General features: G+C 57.7%; 1 protein-coding gene across 5 annotated transcripts in view; it reads left to right on the top strand.

Moving 5' to 3' along the window:
- The window catches only part of EHMT1 (euchromatic histone lysine methyltransferase 1), an 86,757-nt gene that overhangs the window by 35,661 nt on the left and 30,865 nt on the right, over positions 1-20,231 (top strand). For 3 of the 5 annotated variants that reach the window (XM_080668444.1, XM_080668440.1, XM_080668441.1), the window contains exons 4-8: positions 10,453-10,624; positions 12,016-12,173; positions 12,342-12,530; positions 17,996-18,076; positions 19,374-19,494. In XM_080668444.1, coding sequence (XP_080524570.1) covers positions 10,453-10,624; positions 12,016-12,173; positions 12,342-12,530; positions 17,996-18,076; positions 19,374-19,494 — 721 coding nt within the window. The remainder of the gene's footprint in view (positions 1-10,452; positions 10,625-12,015; positions 12,174-12,341; positions 12,531-17,995; positions 18,077-19,373; positions 19,495-20,231) is intronic. The other 2 variants (XM_080668442.1, XM_080668443.1) reach the window with 2 other exon arrangements.

The raw sequence follows: 20,231 nt of genomic DNA, 5'->3' as shown, positions 1-20,231 counted from the left end.
ATTTTATTGATTTCAGAGAGGAAGGGAGAGAGAGAGAAACATCAGTGATGAGGGCGAATCATCCATCGGCTATCTCCTACATCCCCCCTACTGGGGATTGAACCTGTAACCTGGGCATGGGTCCTGACCGGGAATGGAACCGTGACCTTCTGGTTCATACGTCGATGCTCAACCCCTGAGCCACGCCGGCTGGGCATTGGTTGATCCTTACATGTGCACTGGCCTGAGTTCAAACCCACAACCTTGGTCTGTGGGGATGGCAGTCTAACCGACGGAGCTACCTGGCCAGGCTGGGAAACGTGTCTTAAGACAATTCATTCCAGTGATAAAGGGATGTCTGTCGCAAGGTGTGTCTGTGAGAGTGCGAATGCAGGCCTCGCAGGCCACACTCTGGACCCTGGCAGTGCAGTCGGTTTGCCCGCCCCCTCCCCCGTCCCTCCCTCCCCCTCCCTCCCTCCCTTGTCCCTCCCTTCCCCCTCCCCCGTCCCTCCCTCCCTCCCTCCCTCCTTTCCTCTCTCTCCCTCCCTCCCTCCCCCTCCCCCTCCCCCGTCCCTGCCTCCCTCCCCCTCCTTCCCTCCCTCCCTCCCTCCTCCCTCCCTCCCCCCTCCCCCTCCCCCGTCCCTCCCTCCCTCCCCCGTCCCTCCCTCCCCCTCCCTCCCTCCCTTGTCCCTCCCTTCCCCCTCCCCCCTCCCCCGTCCCTCCCTCCCTCCCCCCTCCCCTTCCCCCGTCCCTCCCTCCCTCTCTCCCGACTCCCGCAACCCCCCCAGTGCTGGTCCCGTCAAAAAGCAATAACGTGGCAGATGCCTCCACGGTTTGGGCAGAGAAAGTGGAAGTTTCTAGAAGGGAGCCTTTAGGCCTGCATGGAGGTCCTTGTTACCTTGGCCCACATGGCAGCCCCATTTCTCTACCTGAGTTGCACGCACTGCAGGGTGTCAGCACAGGGGCCCCTCAGCTTTCTCCTTCCCATCTGTGTCGCCACACCCCCTCCTCCCACGGTGCCCCTGGAATTCCCCAGGTTCGGAGGGAAAGGTGGCCAGTTCTTGGAGCTCCCGCCGTCCTCAGCGCAGGCCCTGCCCACACTGCGCGGTCTGGAGAGAGCGCTGTCTGTGCTGTGAGGCTCACCGCAGCCGGGGAAGGTGGCCGCCGGGACACGGGCGCGGGGGCGAGGACTGGACCCTGTGTCCGTTTGGGAGCTGGGTGGGGGGTGGGCCAGCCTGGGTGCAGGTGGGCGGCAGGTGTGACTCGGTGCCCTCTAGGAGCGCGACAGTGTACTCGGGGGGAGGGGCTGAGGCGCCCAGGACCCAGCAAGGCAGCCTCTGTGGGAGGCGGTTCTTGTCTGCCACGCTTTTGCTTTGTCAAACAATAGAGCCCGAACAAAATCGAGAATCTTGTTTTTTTAGATTTTCAAAATAACATCTTAAAGAGCAGGTTTGTCCCTGAGTAGCCGGGGTGGCTGCTTCCCCGCAGGCTTCCTTTTTCTGAGGCCAGGGCTTAGCTGTCCGCCAGCGCTGGGGCTTTGCCGGGACCTAGGGAGCAGAGCACGGTGCCTGTGGCCAGTGGCTGAGACTCCGACCTGTCACATTGGAGCAGACGGACGGCATTTTGCAGGGCAAAGGAGTTCCATGGGGAGAGTGGCCCTGTGCCAGGGCCGAGGGTGGAGGCTGTGGGAGAGCGGCACTTGGAGCAGGTCGGAGGGCGTCCTTGTTAGAGGGAGAAGGGGGTGCGCCAGGGGCCAGTTAGCCCGCAGGGCCAGCCGCCGCCTGGAGGGACCCCACGCGTGAACATACACAAAGCATAAAATACACCATCTCAGCCAGTTCCCAGTGTCCAGTTCTGGACAGGAAGGACATTCACGGTGTGGGGCCACCATCACCCTCTCCGGGACCTTCTCATCTTCCCAGATGGACGCTGTCCCCTTAAACACTCATCCCACCGCCAGGGATTTTCTGTCTCTGTGGGTCTGACTCCTCCAGGGACCTCATGTGCGAGGGACCCACAGGATCTGTCCTTTTTTTAAAAAAAATTTCTTTCTTGATTAAGGTATTACATATGTGTCCTCATCCCCCCATTAGCCCCCTAACCCCCCTCCTCTCATGCCCTCACCCCCCTGGTGTTCGTGTCCGTTGGTCAGGCGTATATGCATGCATACAAGTCCTTTGGTTGATCTCTCCCCCACCCTCCCCTGCCTTCCCTCTGAGGTCTGGCAGTCTGATCGATGCTTCTCTGTCTCTGGATCTGTCCCTGTTCATCAGTTTATGTTCATTATATTCCACAAATGAGTGAGATCATGTGATATTTATCTTTCTCTGACTGGCCTATTTCACTCAGCATGATGCTCTCCATCTCCATCCATGCTGTTGCAAATGGTAAGAACTCCTGTTTTACCGCAGCGTAGCATTCCATTGTGCAGATGTACCACAGTTTTCTGATCCACTCATCTGCTGACGGGCACCTAGGCTGTTTCCAAATCTTAGCTACGGTAAATTGTGCTGCTATGAACATAGGGGTGCATAGGTCCTTTCTGATTGGTGTTTCTAGTTTCTTGGGATATATTCCTAGAAGTGGGATTACTGGGTCAAATGGGAGTTCCATTTTTAGTTTTTTGAGGAAACGCCATACCGTTCTCCACAGTGGCTGCACCGTCTGCATTCCCACCAGCAGTGCACGAGGGTTCCTTTTTCTCCGCATCCTCGCCAGCACTTGTCGTTTGTTGATTTGTTGATGATAGCCATTCTGACAGGTTTGAGATGGTACCGCATTGTTGTTTTGATTTGCATCTCTCGGATAATTAGTGACTTTGAGCATGTTTTTATATATCTCTTGGCCTTCCTTCTGTCCTCCTTCGAAAAGTGTCTATTTAGGTCCTTTGCCCATTTTTTGATTGGGTTGTTTATCTTCCTTTTGTTAAGTTTTGTAAGTTCCCTGTATATGTTGGAGATTAAACTTTTATCGGTGATGACATTGGCAAATATGTTCTCCCATGCAGTGGGCTTTCTTGTTGTTTTGTTGATGGTTTCTTTTGCTCTGTAAAAGCTTTTTATTTTGATGTAGTCCCATTTGTTTATTTTCTCTTTAGTTTCCATTGCCCTAGGAGCTGTATCAGTAAAGAAGTTCCTTTGGCATATGTCTGAGATTTCGCTGCCTGTGGATTCCTCTAGTATTTTTATGGTTTCCCGTCTTATTCAGGGGTCCTCAAACTACGGCCCGCGGGCCACATGAGGCCCGCCGAGGACATTGATCTGGCCCGCCGGGTGCCGCTGCCTGACCTGCTTAGCAGCCGACTCGTCCCGGGCCCGCAGTGCGCATAGGAATTTGTTCATAGTTTTTTTTTTTAAAACTATAGTCCAGCCCTCCAACGGTCTGAGGGACAGTGAACTGGCCCCCTGTTTAAAAAGTTTGAGGACCCCTGGTTTAAATCCTTTATCCATTCTGAGTTTATTTTTGTGTATGGTGTAAGTTGGTGGTCTAGTTTCATTTTTTTGCATGTATCTGTCCAGTTTTCCCAACACCATTTATTGAAGAGACTGTCTTGACTCCATTGTATGTTCATGCCTCCTTTGTCAAATATTAATTGGGCATAGTGGTTTGGGTCGATTTCTGGGTTCTCTATTCTATTCCATTGGTCTATATGTCTGATCTTGTGCCAGTACCAGGCTGTTTTGAGAACAGTGGCTTTGTAATACAGCTTGAAATCTGGTATTGAGATCCCACCTACTTTGTTCTTCTTTCTTAGGATTGCTGCGGCTATTCGGGGTCTTTTTTTATTCCAGGTGAATTTTTGGGAAGTTCGTTGTAGGTCTGTGAAATATGCCGTTGGTATTTTAATGGGGAGTGCACTGAATCTATAGATTGCTTTGGGTAGTACGGATATTTTGATGATGTTGATTCTACCAATCCATGAACATGGTATGTTCTTCCATCTGTTTATGTCTTCCTCTATCTCTTTTTTCAGTGTCCTGTAGTTTTCCACATATAGGTCTTTTACCTCCTTGGTTAAGTTTATTCCTAGGTACCTTAATTTTTTTGGTGCGATGGTAAATGGGATTGCTTTTTTAGTCTCTCTTTCTGTAAGTTCACTATTGGTGTATAGAAATGCCATAGATTTCTTGGCATTAATTTTGTATCCTGCTACATTGCCGAATTCATTTATTAAGTCTAATAATTTTTTGATGGAGTCTTTAGGGTTTTCTATATATAATATCATGTCATGTGCGAATAAGGACAGTTTTACTTCTTCTTTTCCAATTTGGATGCTTTTTATTTCTTCTTCTTGTCTGATCGCTATGGCTAGTACTTCCAGTACTATGTCAAACAGGAGTGGTGAGAGTGGGCATCCCTGTCTTGTTCCTGTTCTTAGGGGAAATGGTTTTAGTTTTTGCCCATTGAGTATGATAGTGGCTGTGGGTTTATCATATATATGGCTTCTATTATGTTGAGGTATGATCCTTCTATTCCCACCTTGCTGAGAGTTTTTATCAAGAAGGGGTGTTGGATTTTGTCAAATGCTTTTTCTGCGCCAATTGATATGATTATGTGATTTTTATCTCTCAATTTGTTTATGTGATGTATCACGTTTATTGATTTGCGGATATTGTACCATCCTTGCATCCCCGGGATAAATCCTACTTGGTCATGGTGTATGATCTGTCTGATGTATTGCTGGATCCGATTTGCTAGAATTTTGTTGAGGATTTAGGCATCTATGTTCATGAGGGATATTGGCCTATAATTCTCTTTCATTGTGTTGTCTTTATCTGATTTTGGTATTAGGGTGATGCTGGCTTCATAGAAGGAGCTTGGAAGTGTTCCTTCCTCTTGAATTTTCTGGAATAGTCTGAGGAGGATAGGTTTTAGTTCTTCCTTGAATGTTTGGTAAAACTCCCCTGTGAAGCCGTCTGGCCCTGGGCTTTTGTTTGCTGGGAGCTTTTTGATGACTGCTTCAATTTCTTCCATAGTTATCGGCCTATTGAGATTTGTAGCATCTTCCTGATTGAGTTTTGGAGGGTTGTATTTTTCTAGGAATATGTCCATATCCTCCAGGTTGTCTAGTTTGTTCGAGTAGAGTTGTTTGTAGTATTTTTTAACAATCCTTTGTATTTCTGTGGGGTCTGTTGTTATTTCGCCTCTCTTATTTCGCCTCTCTCATTTATTTGAATCCTCTCTCTTTGCTTCTTGGTGAGCCTGGCTAGAGGTTCATCAATCTTGTTTATCCTTTCAAAGAACCAGCTCTTGGTTTTATTGCTCTTTTGTATTGTTTTTTTTGGTCTCTGTGTCATTTATTTCTGCTCTGATCTTTATTATCTCCTTCCTTCTGCTCAATGGGCTTTTCTTGTTGCTCTCTTTCTAGTTCTTTGAGTTGTAGACTTAGATGATTTACTACCATTTTTTCTTGCTTTTTGAGGTAGGCCTGTAGAGCTACGAACTTCCCTCTCAGGACTGCTTTCATTGTGTCCCACAGATTTTGGATTGTTATGTTTTTGTTGTCATTAGTTTCCAGGATGCTTTTAATTTCTTCTTTGATCTCAGTGGTAACCCAGTCATTGTTTAATAGCATGCTATTTAGCTTCCAAGTGTTTGAGTTTGCCGACCACTGCCCTAGCGCGTGCCAGGAGTCAGAGTTTCCCTGTGTCTGCACCAAGAATCGAGTATCAGAATCTCTGTTGCCTCGTGCGGCTTCTCGCTGAGAATCAGGGTCCCCATGTGCGCATGCACCAAGAATTGGAGTCACTGGCTCTTAGTGTGAGTGTGCTGTGAGTCAGGGATCCCAGGCGCACACGGTAAGAAAGAAACAGTCAAGTCGGTGGTGCTCAGTGCTGCCTCTTGCCAGGAGAACCTGGGTCCCGGTCACCATGGGGAGGACTGGGTTGCACAGTAGCACTGTGGCATGCCTGTGCTGCGGAAAACGGACTTCCCTGTGCGCTGCGGGAAACGGACTGCCGTGTGCGCTGCGGGAAACGGACGTCCGTGTGCGCTGCGGGAAACGGACTGCCGTGTGCGCTGCGGAAAACGGACTTCCCTGTGCGCTGCGGGAAACGGACTGCCGTGTGCGCTGCGGGAAACGGACGTCCGTGTGCGCTGCGGGAAACGGACTGCCGTGTGCGCTGCGGGAAACGGACTGCCGTGTGCGCTGCGGGAAACGGACGGCCGTGTGCGCTGCGGGAAACGGACGTCCGTGTGCGCTGCGGGAAACGGACGTCCGTGTGCGCTGCGGGAAACGGACTGCCGTGTGCGCTGCGGGAAACGGACTGCCGTGTGCGCTGCGGGAAACGGACTGCCGTGTGCGCTGCGGGAAACGGACTTCTCTGTGCGCTGCGGGAAACGGACTTCTCTGTGCGCTGTGGAAAACGGACTGCCGTGTGCGCTGCGGAATACGGACTTCCATGTGCGCTGCGGGAAACGGACTTCCGTGTGCGCTGCGGGAAACGGACTGCCGTGTGCGCTGCGGGAAACGGACTGCCGTGTGCGCTGCGGGAAACGGACTGCCGTGTGCGCTGCGGGAAACGGACCTCTCTGTGCGCTGCGGGAAACGGACGTCAGTGTGCGCTGCGGGAAACGGACTGCCGTGTGCGCTGCGGGAAACGGACTGCCGTGTGCGCTGCGGGAAACGGACTGCCGTGTGCGCTGCGGGAAACGGACGGCCGTGTGCGCTGCGGGAAACGGACTTCCGTGTGCGCTGCGGGAAATGGACTGCCGTGTGCGCTGCGGGAAACGGACGTCCGTGTGCGCTGCGGGAAACGGACGTCCGTGTGCGCTGCGGGAAACGGACGTCCGTGTGCGCTGCGGGAAACGGACTGCCGTGTGCGCTGCGGGAAACGGACTGCCGTGTGCGCTGCGGGAAACGGACTGCCGTGTGCGCTGCGGGAAACGGACTTCTCTGTGCGCTGCGGGAAACGGACTTCTCTGTGCGCTGCGGGAAACGGACTGCCGTGTGCGCTGCGGAATACGGACTTCCGTGTGCGCTGCGGGAAACGGACTTCCGTGTGCGCTGCGGGAAACGGACTGCCGTGTGCGCTGCGGGAAACGGACTGCCGTGTGCGCTGCGGGAAACGGACGTCCGTGTGCGCTGCGGGAAACGGACCTCTCTGTGCGCTGCGGGAAACGGACGTCAGTGTGCGCTGCGGGAAACGGACTGCCGTGTGCGCTGCGGGAAACGGACTGCCGTGTGCGCTGCGGGAAACGGACTGCCGTGTGCGCTGCGGGAAACGGACGGCCGTGTGCGCTGCGGGAAATGGACTTCCGTGTGCGCTGCGGGAAACGGACTGCCGTGTGCGCTGCGGGAAACGGACGTCCGTGTGCGCTGCGGGAAACGGACGTCCGTGTGCGCTGCGGGAAACGGACGTCCGTGTGCGCTGCGGGAAACGGACTGCCGTGTGCGCTGAGGAAAACGGACTGCCGTGTGCGCTGCGGAATACGGACTTCCGTGTGCGCTGCGGGAAACGGACTTCCGTGTGCGCTGTGGGAAACGGACGTCCGTGTGCGCTGCGGGAAACGGACGTCCGTGTGCGCTGCGGGAAACGGACTTCTCTGTGCGCTGCGGAATACGGACTTCCGTGTGCGCTGCGGAAAACGGACTGCCGTGTGCGCTGAGGAAAACGGACTGCCGTGTGCGCTGCGGAATACGGACTTCCGTGTGCGCTGCGGGAAACGGACTTCTCTGTGCGCTGCGGAATACGGACTGCCGTGTGCGCTGCGGAATACGGACTTCCGTGTGCGCTGCGGGAAACGGACTGCCGTGTGCGCTGCGGGAAACGGACTGCCGTGTGCGCTGTGGGAAACGGACTTCCGTGTGCGCTGCGGGAAACGGACTGCAGTGTGCGCTTGCCCAGAATCGAAGTCCGGTGGCACTGCCGCCCTGCGTGGGCTTCGGGTTTGGTCGCCCGATTGCCTTGCGGGGAGCAGAGTCCAGTCTCTGTGCGTGCGCAGGCTCAAATTCCCGTAGCAGCGCTGTGGTCCGTGCACGCTCCCAAGCTCACATTCCCGTAGGAGTGCTGTTACTGTGGCGCCATCCGCGAGCCTGCACGGAGGGGGATGGGCTCTTTGACTCACAGAAATGTGCGGCCGGGAAGTCTGGATTCTTGTCTGTTGGTCTGAAGCTGTGGTCGCAGGTCTCTGTCCCCAGTGGCTGCAGGGTCCTGGTTTGTGTCTGAGACGCGACTGGGTGGTGCTGAGGCAAGGATCCTAGTCTCAAGCAGCTCTCTTTCTCACGATGGCGTGGTCTCTGTGCCGCACCGGCCGCCCAGAAGTGTCCGCTTTGTGCGCGGGGCTCCGCCGTCTAAGACTGCCCGGTTTGGCAGCCCCTTGGAGGACCTGCAGGATCTAACTGTCCCTAGCTCATACACACACACCCCACACACGTCTGCACTCTCCTCTGGGGGTTCCTCACTCTCTCACACCCTCTCCCTCCCGACCTTCCTGCCGGTCGCCATCTTCCCGGATCTCAGGATTTGTCCTTTTGAGACTGTTTCTTCCACTCAGCGTAACGGCCCCTAAGGCCATCGAGCGTAGCAGGAGTCGAGAGTCCTTCCATTTCAGGGCTGACTGGTGTTCTGCTGTGCGGATGGGACGCGTGATTGAGCCGTTCCTCTGTGGTGTGAGCCCTGGGCTGCTGCGAGCAAAGCTGCTCTGAGCCATTGTGTACAAGTGTCTCCTGGAGGCCCTGATTTCCATGCTGGGGTCGGCCCAGGAGCGGGACTGTGGATGGCATGCCGGCTGTAGTTAGCTTTCCGAGGCCCCTCGACTGTCCCACAGCAGTTGCACCTTGTACATGCCCGCCAACAGTGACCAGGGCTCCAGAGTCTCCACCTCCTCGCCAGCACCTGTTTTCCTGTGTGTGTGTGTGTTTTAATTGAGGTATAATGGGTAATTTTATGGTGGTTGTTTTTTTCGAAAGTAGCCATTTTAATGGGTATGAGGTGCTATCTATCTCATTGTGGGTTTTTAAAAAATATATATTTTTATTGATTTCAGAGAGGAAGGGAGGTGGAGAGAGAGATAGAAACATCAATGATAAGAGAGAATCATTGATCGGCTGCCTCCTGCACGCCCCCTGCTGGGGAGCGAGCCTGCAAACCTGGGCACGTGACCTGACGGAATTGAACGGAGACCTCCTGGCTCCTAGGTCGGTGCTCAACCCCTGAGCTCCCGGCCGGGCTCATTGTGTTTTTGGTTTTTTTTTTAAATATATTTTATTGATTTTTTACAGAGAGGAAGGGAGAGGGACAGAGAGCTAGAAACATCGATGAGAGAGAGACATCGATCAGCTGCCTCCTGCACACCCCCTACTGGGGATGTGCCCGCAACCAAGGTACATGCCCTTGACCGGAATCGAACCTGGGACCTTTCAGTCCGCAGGCCGACGCTCTATCCACTGAGCCACACCGGTGAGGGCTCATTGTGGTTTTGACTTGAGTTTTCCGGATGACCGGTGATGTTGAGCATCTTTTCACGTGCTGGGTGGCCGTCGGTGTGTCTTTGGAGAAACGACTATCCACATGACTGGCTGATTTTTTTAATCTGATTGTTTTGCTGTTGAATCGTAGAATTTTTACATATTCTGGTTAATTTCTTATCAGATATATGGTTTGCAAATATTTTCTCCCATTCCTTGGATTGCCTTTTCATTCTATTGATTGTGTCCTTCGATGCACAGAACATTTTAACTTTGAAAATTCTAACTTGTCCATTTATTCTTTTGTTGCCTATACGTCTGGTGTCATGTCCACGAAATCACCACCAAATCCAGTGTCATGAAGCTTCCCCACTGTTTTCTTCGGGGTTTTGGTGGTTTTAGGTCTTCGGTCATTTTGAGTTAACTTTTGTACCTGGTGTGGTGTCGTAGTCCAGCTCCATTCTTCTGTGTGCGGCTGCCCCGTTCCCAGCGGCTCTTGGGAAGGGTGCCCACCTTGACTCTCGGTTGCACCTCCTGTGTGCACAGTGGATCTGGCGAGGCGGAATTGGCCTTACGATCCATCTCCCTCAAGGCTGGGGTGGCTCTGTGCGTCCGTCCAGGCTGCTGGAGCCTCGGCAGGCTGAGCATGAGGACGGGTAGGAGCTTTGTACGCTCAGCAGAAATGCCTTGTGACTTTTCTGTGGTGCCATTTGGGGGTGCCGCTGGGGGCAGCCGTGATGGACCACCCCGCAGGCACGATCGGAGAGCTTTGGATGCGCCCGTTGAGGTACTTTCAGTAATAACTTACTAATGGATTGGGCTGGCCAACTTCGGCACAGGGCCAGGTAGAAGGACTTCGGGTTTGCCACACGGGGTCACTGCTGCTGCTTCTCCGTCCCTTTGAACTGTAGACACCGTTCTTAGCTCGCGGTGCTGCCCGTGGCGTCCCCGGAGCCAGGCGCCTCTCCCTCCAGGGGCGTGTGGGAAGGCGCTGTGCCCAGGCCGCGGTCTCCGTGCCGGCTGCTGGGGTGTACTCACCGTCACCGCCTGTCTTTGTCCTGAAGCCCGCAGCCAGCAAGGACCCCCGAGAAGCCCGAGGTCACGAGGAGCCCGCAGAGGAGATCAGCAAGAACGTTTCTGATTTTGGACGACAGCAGCTTTTGCCCCCCTTCCCACCCCTTCATCAGTCGCTACCTCAAAACCAGTGCTACGTGGCCACCACGAAGTCACAGACAGGTGAGGGCCCGGCCGTGGGCCGTGCTCCGATGTGTGTCTCCGACCTGCCCCTGCCGAACCAGAGCCGTGTTTGACTCTGAGTGTGAGTGTGCTCAGGGTTGGGGCGCTGGCGTCGGGGGTCCTTCTGGGCTCCCCTGGAAACCTGTAGCGCCAGTCGGCCTCTGTGCTGCAGCTCCCCCCCCCCCCTCCCCCCCCGGTGCCTTGTTGTCAGTCTCACATGAAGATCGTCTCCGTGACGGAATCTTACTGCCCTGGTCGCCCTGTTGGGTGGAAGACGCTGGCTAGGGACCCCCGTGGTTATTGGGGGGGGGCCTGTGGGCGGAGGGAGTGGGGAACGGTGCGCTGGCTCCAGCTGTTGTCCACCCCTTTCCCGTGGGCGTCCTTGCTCTCCTGAGCCTGCTGCTGTTCCTGCCGCTGGGGTAGCGGCTGAGCATGCGGTTCTGGTTGGGCCTCTGTGGCAGGTGGCTGCACGAGTGGCCCCGCCCCAGGAGCGGTGAGCGTGCCGTGGCGGGGTGGCGGGACGGCGGGGCTCGCTCCTGAGCCACTGGTCACCATTCCTGCAGACAGGAACGGCTCCCTTCAGTGTAGAAGGCCCTTTGCGTGAGGCCCCGACGTGGGGCACAGACATGCAGATGAGCCCAGTCAGCCTGGCTGCTGGGGTGTGGCCGCTGCCCCCGAAAGGCTGCCTGGGGCGTGTCCACGGTTGGAGCGGCATGTCTTCTGGACTTTAAAGTACTTCCGCCCGTGAGGACGTCTGACCTCCAGCCCGTGCAGGGACCCTGCTGGCCTCTCTGCGCCGTCCCCGTTTCAGCACCGGCCCAGCCGTGTGCCCCCCCACGTGACTCCTTCTGAACCAGGAGCGTGGTGCAGACATGGCCCCTTTGGCCTCTATACTTGCGTGTTGCTTCCTACGAGTGACAGCATAACGTCCCTGACAAGGGGCACTGCCACCTCGGGGCGGTAACCGCGCCGCGCCGCTGGCCAGCTTTTGCCAGTTGCCCTGTGAATGCCCTTTTCAGCAGAGAAAGCAGTTTCTCTCAGTGGGTTTCAGAAACTTTCCAACCCTGGAACTTAAAAAAAAGTTTGGTTCCAGCTGTTGTCCCCCGCTTCCCTGTGGGCGCTGTCATCTAGCGCCCTCCTGCCCTTGAGCTGGTGCACGGAGCCAGGAGGAGGGTGGCGGGAAGGTCACTGTGCAGGGGCGGGGCTTGCAGTCCCAGTTGCACCTGGACAGTCAGGGTTTCACTGGGAGTTAAACGGCGGCCGTGAGCCCCTGCCGCGGCCGTGCCTGTGTGTGTGCTGCGTGCGGGTGGTCAGGGCTGAGCTGGCACCCACCGGAAAACACATTTGAATGGCGCTTCTTTCTTTCTGTCCCCCTTTGGCTTTTTTTTTAGCTTCCTTGCCTTTTGTTTTAGCAGCTGCAGTGTCTCGGAAGAAAAAACGAAGAATGGGAACCTATAGTCTGGTTCCCAGGAAAAAGACCAGAGTGTTAAAACAGAGGACGGTGATTGAGATGTTTAAGAGTATAACTCACTCCACTGCAGGCGCCAAGGTACGGGCGCGGCGAGGGCCGTGTGTCTGTCCAGGACCCTCTGCGGCCGGAAGACCACGGGTGAGGGGGTGGGTGGCCGTCCGTCCAGGCGGTGGTGGCGCCCTGCGCTGGGGGCTGGCAGGCTGTCCTCCCGGCTCCGCGTGATGGCTGCCCCTGCCCCTGCTCCAGAGCGAGAAGGACCTGGGCGACGGCACCCTCCACGTGAACGGGGAGAGCCTGGAGATGGACTCGGAGGAGGAGGACTCTGAGGACCTGGAGGAGGACGAGGACCAGGGCGCCGAGCAGGCGGCCGCCTTTCCCACGGAGGACAGCAGGACTTCCAAAGAGAGTGTGTCGGGGAGTGACCGCACCCACAAGGTAGGCCTTACCTCCTCGGTCAGGAGGCTACGGAGCGGACCTGCGTGGGTCCGGGAGTCAGCAGTGGGCCCTGCTAGGCCGCCCTCAAGTCCCTGTCTGCGTCTGACTTGAGTTTTTGTTTATTTTTCTTGCGTTTAGATGAGTTTATTGTATTGGAGAAGTGTGTGTCTCCCCGTACCTGTGTACTGAAGGGCTTGCATGGAGCTCCTTAGGCTCAGGGTGGACGGGACTCTGGTGGCTGACTGCCCGTGGTGCTTGCCGCTGGCCGGGAGCGGCCCCCCCCCCGCTGAGGCACTGACGGGAGTCCCTCTCCTCCTGGTCGGAGCAAGTGGGCATCCAGGGCTGCCGAGGGACATGCGATCGGGGTACCTCCTGGTGTGTCCCCGGGGCCAGGCGTACCCTTGTTACGTGGCCGCCCGAGGACCAGCTCCAGGAGGTGGCAGGGTGGCAGCGCGGTCACAGCTGCAGCAGGGCACTGCCTGCAGGTGGTCCTGGGGCTCCGCCCTGGCCAGGGTCTCCAGGGGCCTGGGTGGGTGTGGCTTCTGAGCAGGTGGGGTGTTGGGGCGAGCGCTTGTGTGCTCTCAGTCCTGAAGGTTAGGCGAGAAGGGGCATTGGGAGCGGGGGGGGGGGGGGGGGGACGTGGATATTGTGCTCTTACTGAGCCACGATCAGACTTGGGTGAGAAAACTCGCAGTCACCTTGAGCTGGACTGTTAAGTCTCTGCTCCGAGCCACACTGAGCATTCCTTCCCGTCGTCTGTGGTTGGGTGTCTGTGACGACGTGGCACCAGGAGCGTGTGTGACCGTGGGGGGGCATCCGCTCTTGGCGGGCTCGTCTCCCAGCCCTGCCTGGGGGCTCGCAGCCCAGGTCTTCGCCCCTTGCTGTTCCTCCTGGGTGCTGGGTGCTGGGTCCTGGGTGCTGGGTGCTGATCCACGGACTTGCACTGCTGGTTGGGAGTCAGTTGATGGAAGCTATCTTCTAATACTGCTTGGATTTCATCTTTTGTTTATGAATATTTGACTTACAGAATTTATTTGGGGATAAAACGTAAAGTTAATGCACTCAAATGGCTGAATGTTATGGAACCGATTCCCTCACAGTGGCTATCCACGTATGTCCACAGCGTTTACTGGCCGGTTTAAAAAGCCTCTGTTGTCCTGTACAGCATGGCCTATGAATGTGGGTCTGTACGGGGAAACTAAGTGAGTGTCCAGCGAACCAGAGAACCAAGAAACCAGGCGGACGGAAGAAGACACTGGCCGGCGGGAAACAAAGCAGGCGGCGGGCACGGCTCTCAGTGAGCAGCCGCAGGGAGCAAGACTAGATGTCATGGCCACGGCCATGGCCATTCCAGTGAGGGAAACACGGCAACGCACCGGCCGTCCTGTGGACACTCCCTCACGCCCTGACTGCGTGTCGGTCCGACAGCCCAGGGGTGTGTCAGGCGGTGGCCGTGTGGGGTGTGGACGGGCTCAGAGGAGACTGAGGGTCACGGGGCCTGTTACCAGGACTTCGTGGCGGAAGATGAGAGGAGGAGGCCGGAGAGCGTCTGTTTCAGGGCGCCTGTGAAGCCAGCTGGGCCTGGGGCTTGGTGAGTGCCTTGTGATCCCAGGAATGATAGGGTTCCGTTGGCCGGTGACCGCCGAACGCCACGCCTGCGCGTCCGCCCAGGCCGCCCTCGTACCGCCCTGCCTTTGCGCAGACGGAACGCTGCTGTGGGCATGTCAGTGTGGCTCGTCTGCACCGTTATGTTTGTGGGGCTTATTGGTACTGTTACTTCATTTCCGTTGTTATGTCACGGTGTGTGTTTTATTGACTTCAGAGAGAAAGGGAGAGGGAGAGAGAGAAACATCAACGATGAGAGAGAATCACTGATTGGCTGCCTCCTGCACGCCCCTACTGGGAATGGAGCCGGAACCCGGGCATGTGGCCTTGAGGGAATTGAACCCCAGACGCTTCAGTCCACAGGCCGACACTGTCCATGGAGCCACACTGGGGAGGGCTGTTACGGTGGTTTGTAAAGTCACCTGGGACCCTCTCGGGCCGTCTTGGGGTCAGAAGGACTGCTCCAAAATGCTAAAGTCATAGTTGCCTTTTAAACTGTCACTTATTGGAGCTGTGCTGTGGGTTAAACGTGCTCAGTTTAAATTTCTGTGACAGAAACATCAACGGACATAACACACAGCCAAGGCGCCCTGTTGTTCTCAGTGACTTTCCAGAAAATGAGGTGCTCTCGAGACCAGAACACAGCTCGTGGTGTCCCCTGAGGTGCCTGCTGGCCGCCCAGGAGCGTCTGCGGCCGTGGGACCCGCACGACTTCGCGGGCCAGACTGGCCTCCCCTTCCCGAGTGGTTAGGCTCGTCTCCCGTGTGTCCCGTTGGACGGCGCCCTGGGTGCAGCCGCTTGTCTGTGGGTGGTTACGTCCCAGGTCACTGGTAGGAAGGGAGCCCGTTGTGCGTTCCTTCCATGGCGGCCGCCTTCTCACTGGCGTGACCAGCGTTGCTGTTTGGATTAGAAGCCAGTTTCAGGGCCTGGTCACGTGGCAGGCAGCTGGGGGTCACAGGCGTTCTGAGCGCTGGGAGGGGGCGAGGCGCAACCCTCACGTCCTGGCCTGAGGTCGGAACGGGGTCTGGTGACGGGTCGGTCCTGCGGGGCTAGGGTCTCCTCCGGCCTCCCCGCCCTGGAGCCCTCACCGGCGCCGTGTGCCGTGTCCTCGCTCCCTCCCTCGTGTTCCAGCGCCGCGGCATCGGCCCCGGTTCGGCCGTGATCCCTTCTCTTCCCCGTTTCCCTGGTTTTTTGATTTTGCCTTCTTTGCAGCTGTTGTGTGTGCACTTACCCAGCGACCCTACAGAGTCCCCTGCTCCTTCCTTCACGGTCTCTCACGGCAGAGCTGGGCCACTGAGTTGTTAATCTCTTGTTTTGATTGGTAGTTTCATGGCTCAGTCTGTTGTTGTTGTAATCCCCACCTGAGGATATTTCTCCATTGATTTTTAGAGACGAGAAAGGAGGGGGGTAGAGAGAGAGAAACATTGATGTGAGAGACACATCCATTGCTTGCCTCCCGCATGCTCCCTGATTGGGGCCGGGGATCGAGCCTGCAACTGAGGTACATGCCCTTGACCGGCATTGACCCTTCAGTCCACAGGCTGACGCTGTAACCACTGAGCAACCATTGCTTAATCTTTTTAAAATAAAAAACTACCCAGCGAAATTTAGAGATAGCATATTGAATAAAGCTGACGAAAGATTCCCGAACCTACCAGAAAGGCTGCTGTGCTGCTCCGTGGTGAGCATTTCAAAGCATTTCTCACAGGAGGAGTGAGAGGGGGATGGTGGCCGCTGTCTCCCCGCCATGACCCGCAGCTCGGTCACCGAGATCTCGTGGGACGAGAACCAGCAGGAAACGTTGCTGTGGAAGGACCAGGGAGAAGCGTTCGCTGAGGCTGGAATTGCCCTCCAGTGGCAAGACCGCAGCTGGAGAGGCAGCAGCTGGGGAGCCGCGCCGCGCCCCGTGCTCCCGGCGCAGAAGCCAGGGAGCGAGGTGGTGGCCGGGCGCAGCCTCACGCACAGTGCCAGGCGGTGCAGACGCGGGAAACGCGGGGGCGCAGCACGTGGCCGCTCCGTCTGTCCGGTACGAGGTCGTCGCAAAGCAGATACTTCAGTGTGGAGCTTTGAAGGGCAAGACTCTGAGAAACAAAGCCACGACATCTCCCCTAAAAATTAAAACGCGCCATTGTAATGACGTAATGTCACCGGTGCGCTTGGCAGTAAACGTCACCGGAAGTGCTGGTTACCTGTCAGAAGAGAGCCGTGGCCTTTGCTGAAAGAGGTTCGGAAGAAAGACAAGTTGGTGGCGAGACCCCTGGTGTGGCTGGAGGAGGAGGACCGGGGTTGTCTGTGCAGACCCAGAACCGTTCCCCAGGACCCTCACAGGACTGGCGGGAGCGGCTGGCGCAGGCCTGGTGCCAGCAGGATGGAGCGAGGGCAGCGGTGCCGAGGCAAGACCGCCCCGAAATGGGCTTGTGAGGAGAGGCGGGCGGGAGGAGCGCAGGGGCCGTAGCAGCCGTTTGTACGTAGGGACCGAGTTTATTGCAGAAGAGGGTTTAGATTGCGGCCTGGGGGCCACGGCCGTTCAGTAACTGTTGGAACAGTCGGCTGATCTTGGGGGAAAAAGGTGTGGCTCCTGCTTGGTGGTCCCTAACACACGTCGCCTCCTTTCCGGAATCGGACGGGGTGATGGCCGCACCCCGAGCATACTGAAAACCACCCAGTCCGACACTTGAAAACGACGCGTTTCCGGTTAAGTGAGCCACTTCCCAGTAAAGCTGTTACTTACAAAGTAAATTCCAGAAGGTTTAAAGTGTCGACACCAAATGCTGCCGGGTGGCAGGGGGTGTTGGGACTTCTCTGATGGCCGGTGAGGAAGGCCGGCGCAGGGCCAGGCCCCGAAGCCCCGAAGAGAAAGGGGGACATGTGTGCCTGGTCCAGGTCACACCTCCGAGTTTATGTCAAAAACACCAAAAGCAGAGCTCAAAGAACGTAATGCAGAAAACGCCTGTGACAGCCAGCCGACCCGGCGCTAGTATCCTGTGTGTGCAGCTTCCCCACATCAGTCAGAAGCAAGAACCCCGGGGAGGTACGGATGCGGTAAGGTCCCGCGAGACCTGGCGGGGCGGTGGAGAGCGCAGGGAAGCCGCGCCTGCCTGGTCCCGGTCCCGGTCCTGGTCCTGGTCCTGGTCCTGGTCCTGGTCCCGGTCCCGGTCCCGGGCGGGGGGTCCTGCTGGCTCAGGGCACAGCCGCAGTGTGGAGCGCCTCGCGGAGGGGCTGACGCCGTCACCACGTGCCCCACGGAGGACCAGCCAGCATGTGCATGCCACGTCCCCGCCGCCAGGACCGGTGAGAAGGGGCACCTGGTGCTCGCGTGTTTCAGCGTCTTGTACCCCAAAAACGTCTGCACGTGTCACCGTGTGGATGGAAAAGGCAACGGCAGCCAGAATGAGGTATCTGTTCTTTTCATACGGAGAGAACTCCAAAGCGTGCTTTTAATTAGAAGTAACATTCACAGAACGGCCCTGACGGCTCGTCCTCTGACAAGACAGAAACGCGCTGTGTCCAGGCCCCGCGTGGGCACCAGCTGGAGGCCCTGCGCCCGACGGGCTCTTGGGTGTGTCTGTGGGGGCAGGGGTCATTGTCTGTGACTTTGTAACCTCTGACCTTCTCACGGTGTATGCTTTGTTACGTCCTAACCGAATTCCACGTCAGAACCGCCAGGTGATGGGCCAGGCACTCACCTTCAGCGCGGACCATGTGAGCGCCCCGCAGCCGCTCAGGGCGGGCAGGAGCGCCAGCACCTCACCCGGCCCCGCCCCGCCCGCGTTTGGAAAATGGGGTTTTGATGGAATCGCTGCCACTGGAGCGTCTCATTAGTTTCTGTTTTCTTTTTGGCTTGTTGTGCGGCTGGTCAGATGGATGGCGAGTCTGAGGAGGAGCAGGAGTCGGCCGGCACCGGGGAGGAGGAGGAGGAGGACGGAGACGAGTCCGACCTGGTAACCAGCGGTGCATTCTGACTTGGTGTTTGTCGCCCAGTGACCCAGGAGACGGCGCCATCCTTCACTGTCCGTGCGCGGGAGGAGCAGGGCCGCACGGGCGCAGGCAGACGGGCCGGCCTCGGACAGGAGCATGAGTGGCACCGGCAGACAGGCCAGGGCAGGGCCGGCAGGGGGCCCCCGAGACTGCCGCCGTGGCTGTGAGGAAGGAAGTGGGAGGTGTCGGGAAGAATGGCACCTGTCGGGGGCGGGGGCGGCAGGGCGGTGAGGGACGGAGAGAGGGCAAGTCTGTTGTCACCCCTGGGCAGCCAAGTGGAGACGTCATGGAGGCAGGGCCCGGGGTGGGATGGGGGAGCTTGGACGTGGGGAGGGATGGAGCCTGGGCACCATGGCCAGACAAGTGGGTCCTGAGACCGGGAGGGGTTCTCGGAGCTGCAGGGAGGAAGCTCAGGGGATGTGGGGTCACGTGGACGGAGGAGCGCCCTTAGGAAGCAGAACGTGGCATGTGGTGTCCGCTGGTCTGGGCGGAGACTGGGGAGGGAGGACACGGACGTGGGACGGTGTGACGTGACGGGAGCTCTGGGCGCAGTGCTTGGCACAGTTCTTTCTGAAGCTTTGCCATCGGGAGCGCCCAGGCGGAAGGGGCACGGGTGGCGGGCTGTTGCGAGGGCCTCGCTGGGCGGAGCACCGACACGGTCCCGCACTGGGCGGGGGCGGGAAGGCCAGGCCCTGCACCTGGTGCGCCCTTGTGTCTCGTGAACACGTTCTTTCCAGTCTCTGCCCACGGCAGGCAGGAAGCCTGAGGGGCTTGCGCTCGCCCAGCTGCAGGGCCATGCTGTGCGTCTGTCTGTCGTCCGTGGCAGCTGGATGCCCTCCCACCTCGGTTTCGGAGACTCAAACCCGTTGTGAAGGGGAGCAGCGTGCCCCGCCCGCACTGCGCTCCAGCCCATTCGTGCAGGCCGACTCGGAGCTCGCAGGCGCCTCTGCGAGCAGCGCAGCGTGTGGGCTGGGTCTCAGCGCGTAGGCCCTCCTGAGCCAAACGCCAGACTTCCGTGGTCCATTCCCACGTTCCGAGCCCTTTCGGGGCCTAGAAGATCACTGAGCTTAGAGTGACGTTTGGGGGAACAGCCTGGGTATCTCTAAGAATGGGATCCAGAAAAAACGTCTAAAAGTGCCGTTAATTTTCTAGTTGCAGAATCAGGATATAGCAGGTACTCTATTCGCACGAAAACAAAACTGCAGTGCGTGGCTGTTCAGTCCCGCACTCAGCTCTTCTGTTCCTGCCCCTCCGATGCAGAGCTCCGAGTCCAGCACCAGGAAGAAGTTCCTCAAGAGGAAGGGGAAGCCTGACAGCCCCTGGGTCAAGCCGGCCAGGAAGAGGAGGCGGAGGAACAAGAGGAAGCCGAGCAGCGTGCTGGGTGAGCGGCCGGGAGCCGGCGGGGCGGGGCTCTGGAGGGGTCCGTCAGAGGAAGGAGGTTTGAAGCTCCTGTGGTGCCGACACCCCGGTGACCGTAACCCTGGGGCACCCCCTGCTTCCTGGGTGCCTGCGGAGCTGATGGGCTCCCTCGTCACCTGCCCTGTGTGACCGGGAATCGGCCTGTGGACCCCGTGTCCCGTGGGCAGTGCCTCGGCCCACCTGGTGGCTGTCGGCCCCTCGCTCAGGTCCCCCTGCTTCAGGGGTCGTTTCGTTAAGGGACACAGGAAGGAAATGGCCCCCCGTCCCAGGAGGTCAGCAGGCCTGAGGGCGGGGCTGCCGCAGCCACTTGGTTTCAGAGGACTCAGCTTTGGGGACAGGGCACGTCACTCAGGGTCCCTCCCCTGCCAGCCTCCTGCCCCCGGTCACCAGAACGCGGCATGTGGTGTCAGCTCGTCCAGCAGGTCACGCCGTGGTCTTTGTGTGGATGGGTGGTCGGGCAGGCGCCTGGCTCTCGGGCAGCTGCTTTGCGCGTAGCTATTGGAGAGGCAGCCACGTTGCCGTGCGGGCTGGGCGGCCGGAGGAGACCGGGCCAGGGCCGCCCCCGGGGTGTGGGTCCCTTGCTTGCTGGGGGCGGTTGGGTCCCTCCCAGCTGGGGCTGTTCCCGAGGGAAGAGCTGTGCGCACCGTGTGCGTCTCAGAGCCGAGGCTCAGTGTCTCGCTCGGGTGGACGTCCGGCCTG

The sequence above is a fragment of the Plecotus auritus genome, assembly GCF_963455305.1.
Source record: "Plecotus auritus genome assembly, chromosome: 5".
In the NCBI taxonomy this organism is placed as follows: Eukaryota; Metazoa; Chordata; class Mammalia; order Chiroptera; family Vespertilionidae; genus Plecotus; species Plecotus auritus.
Note: the sequence above shows the minus strand (reverse complement) of the source record. Positions and strands in the feature narration are given on the sequence as shown.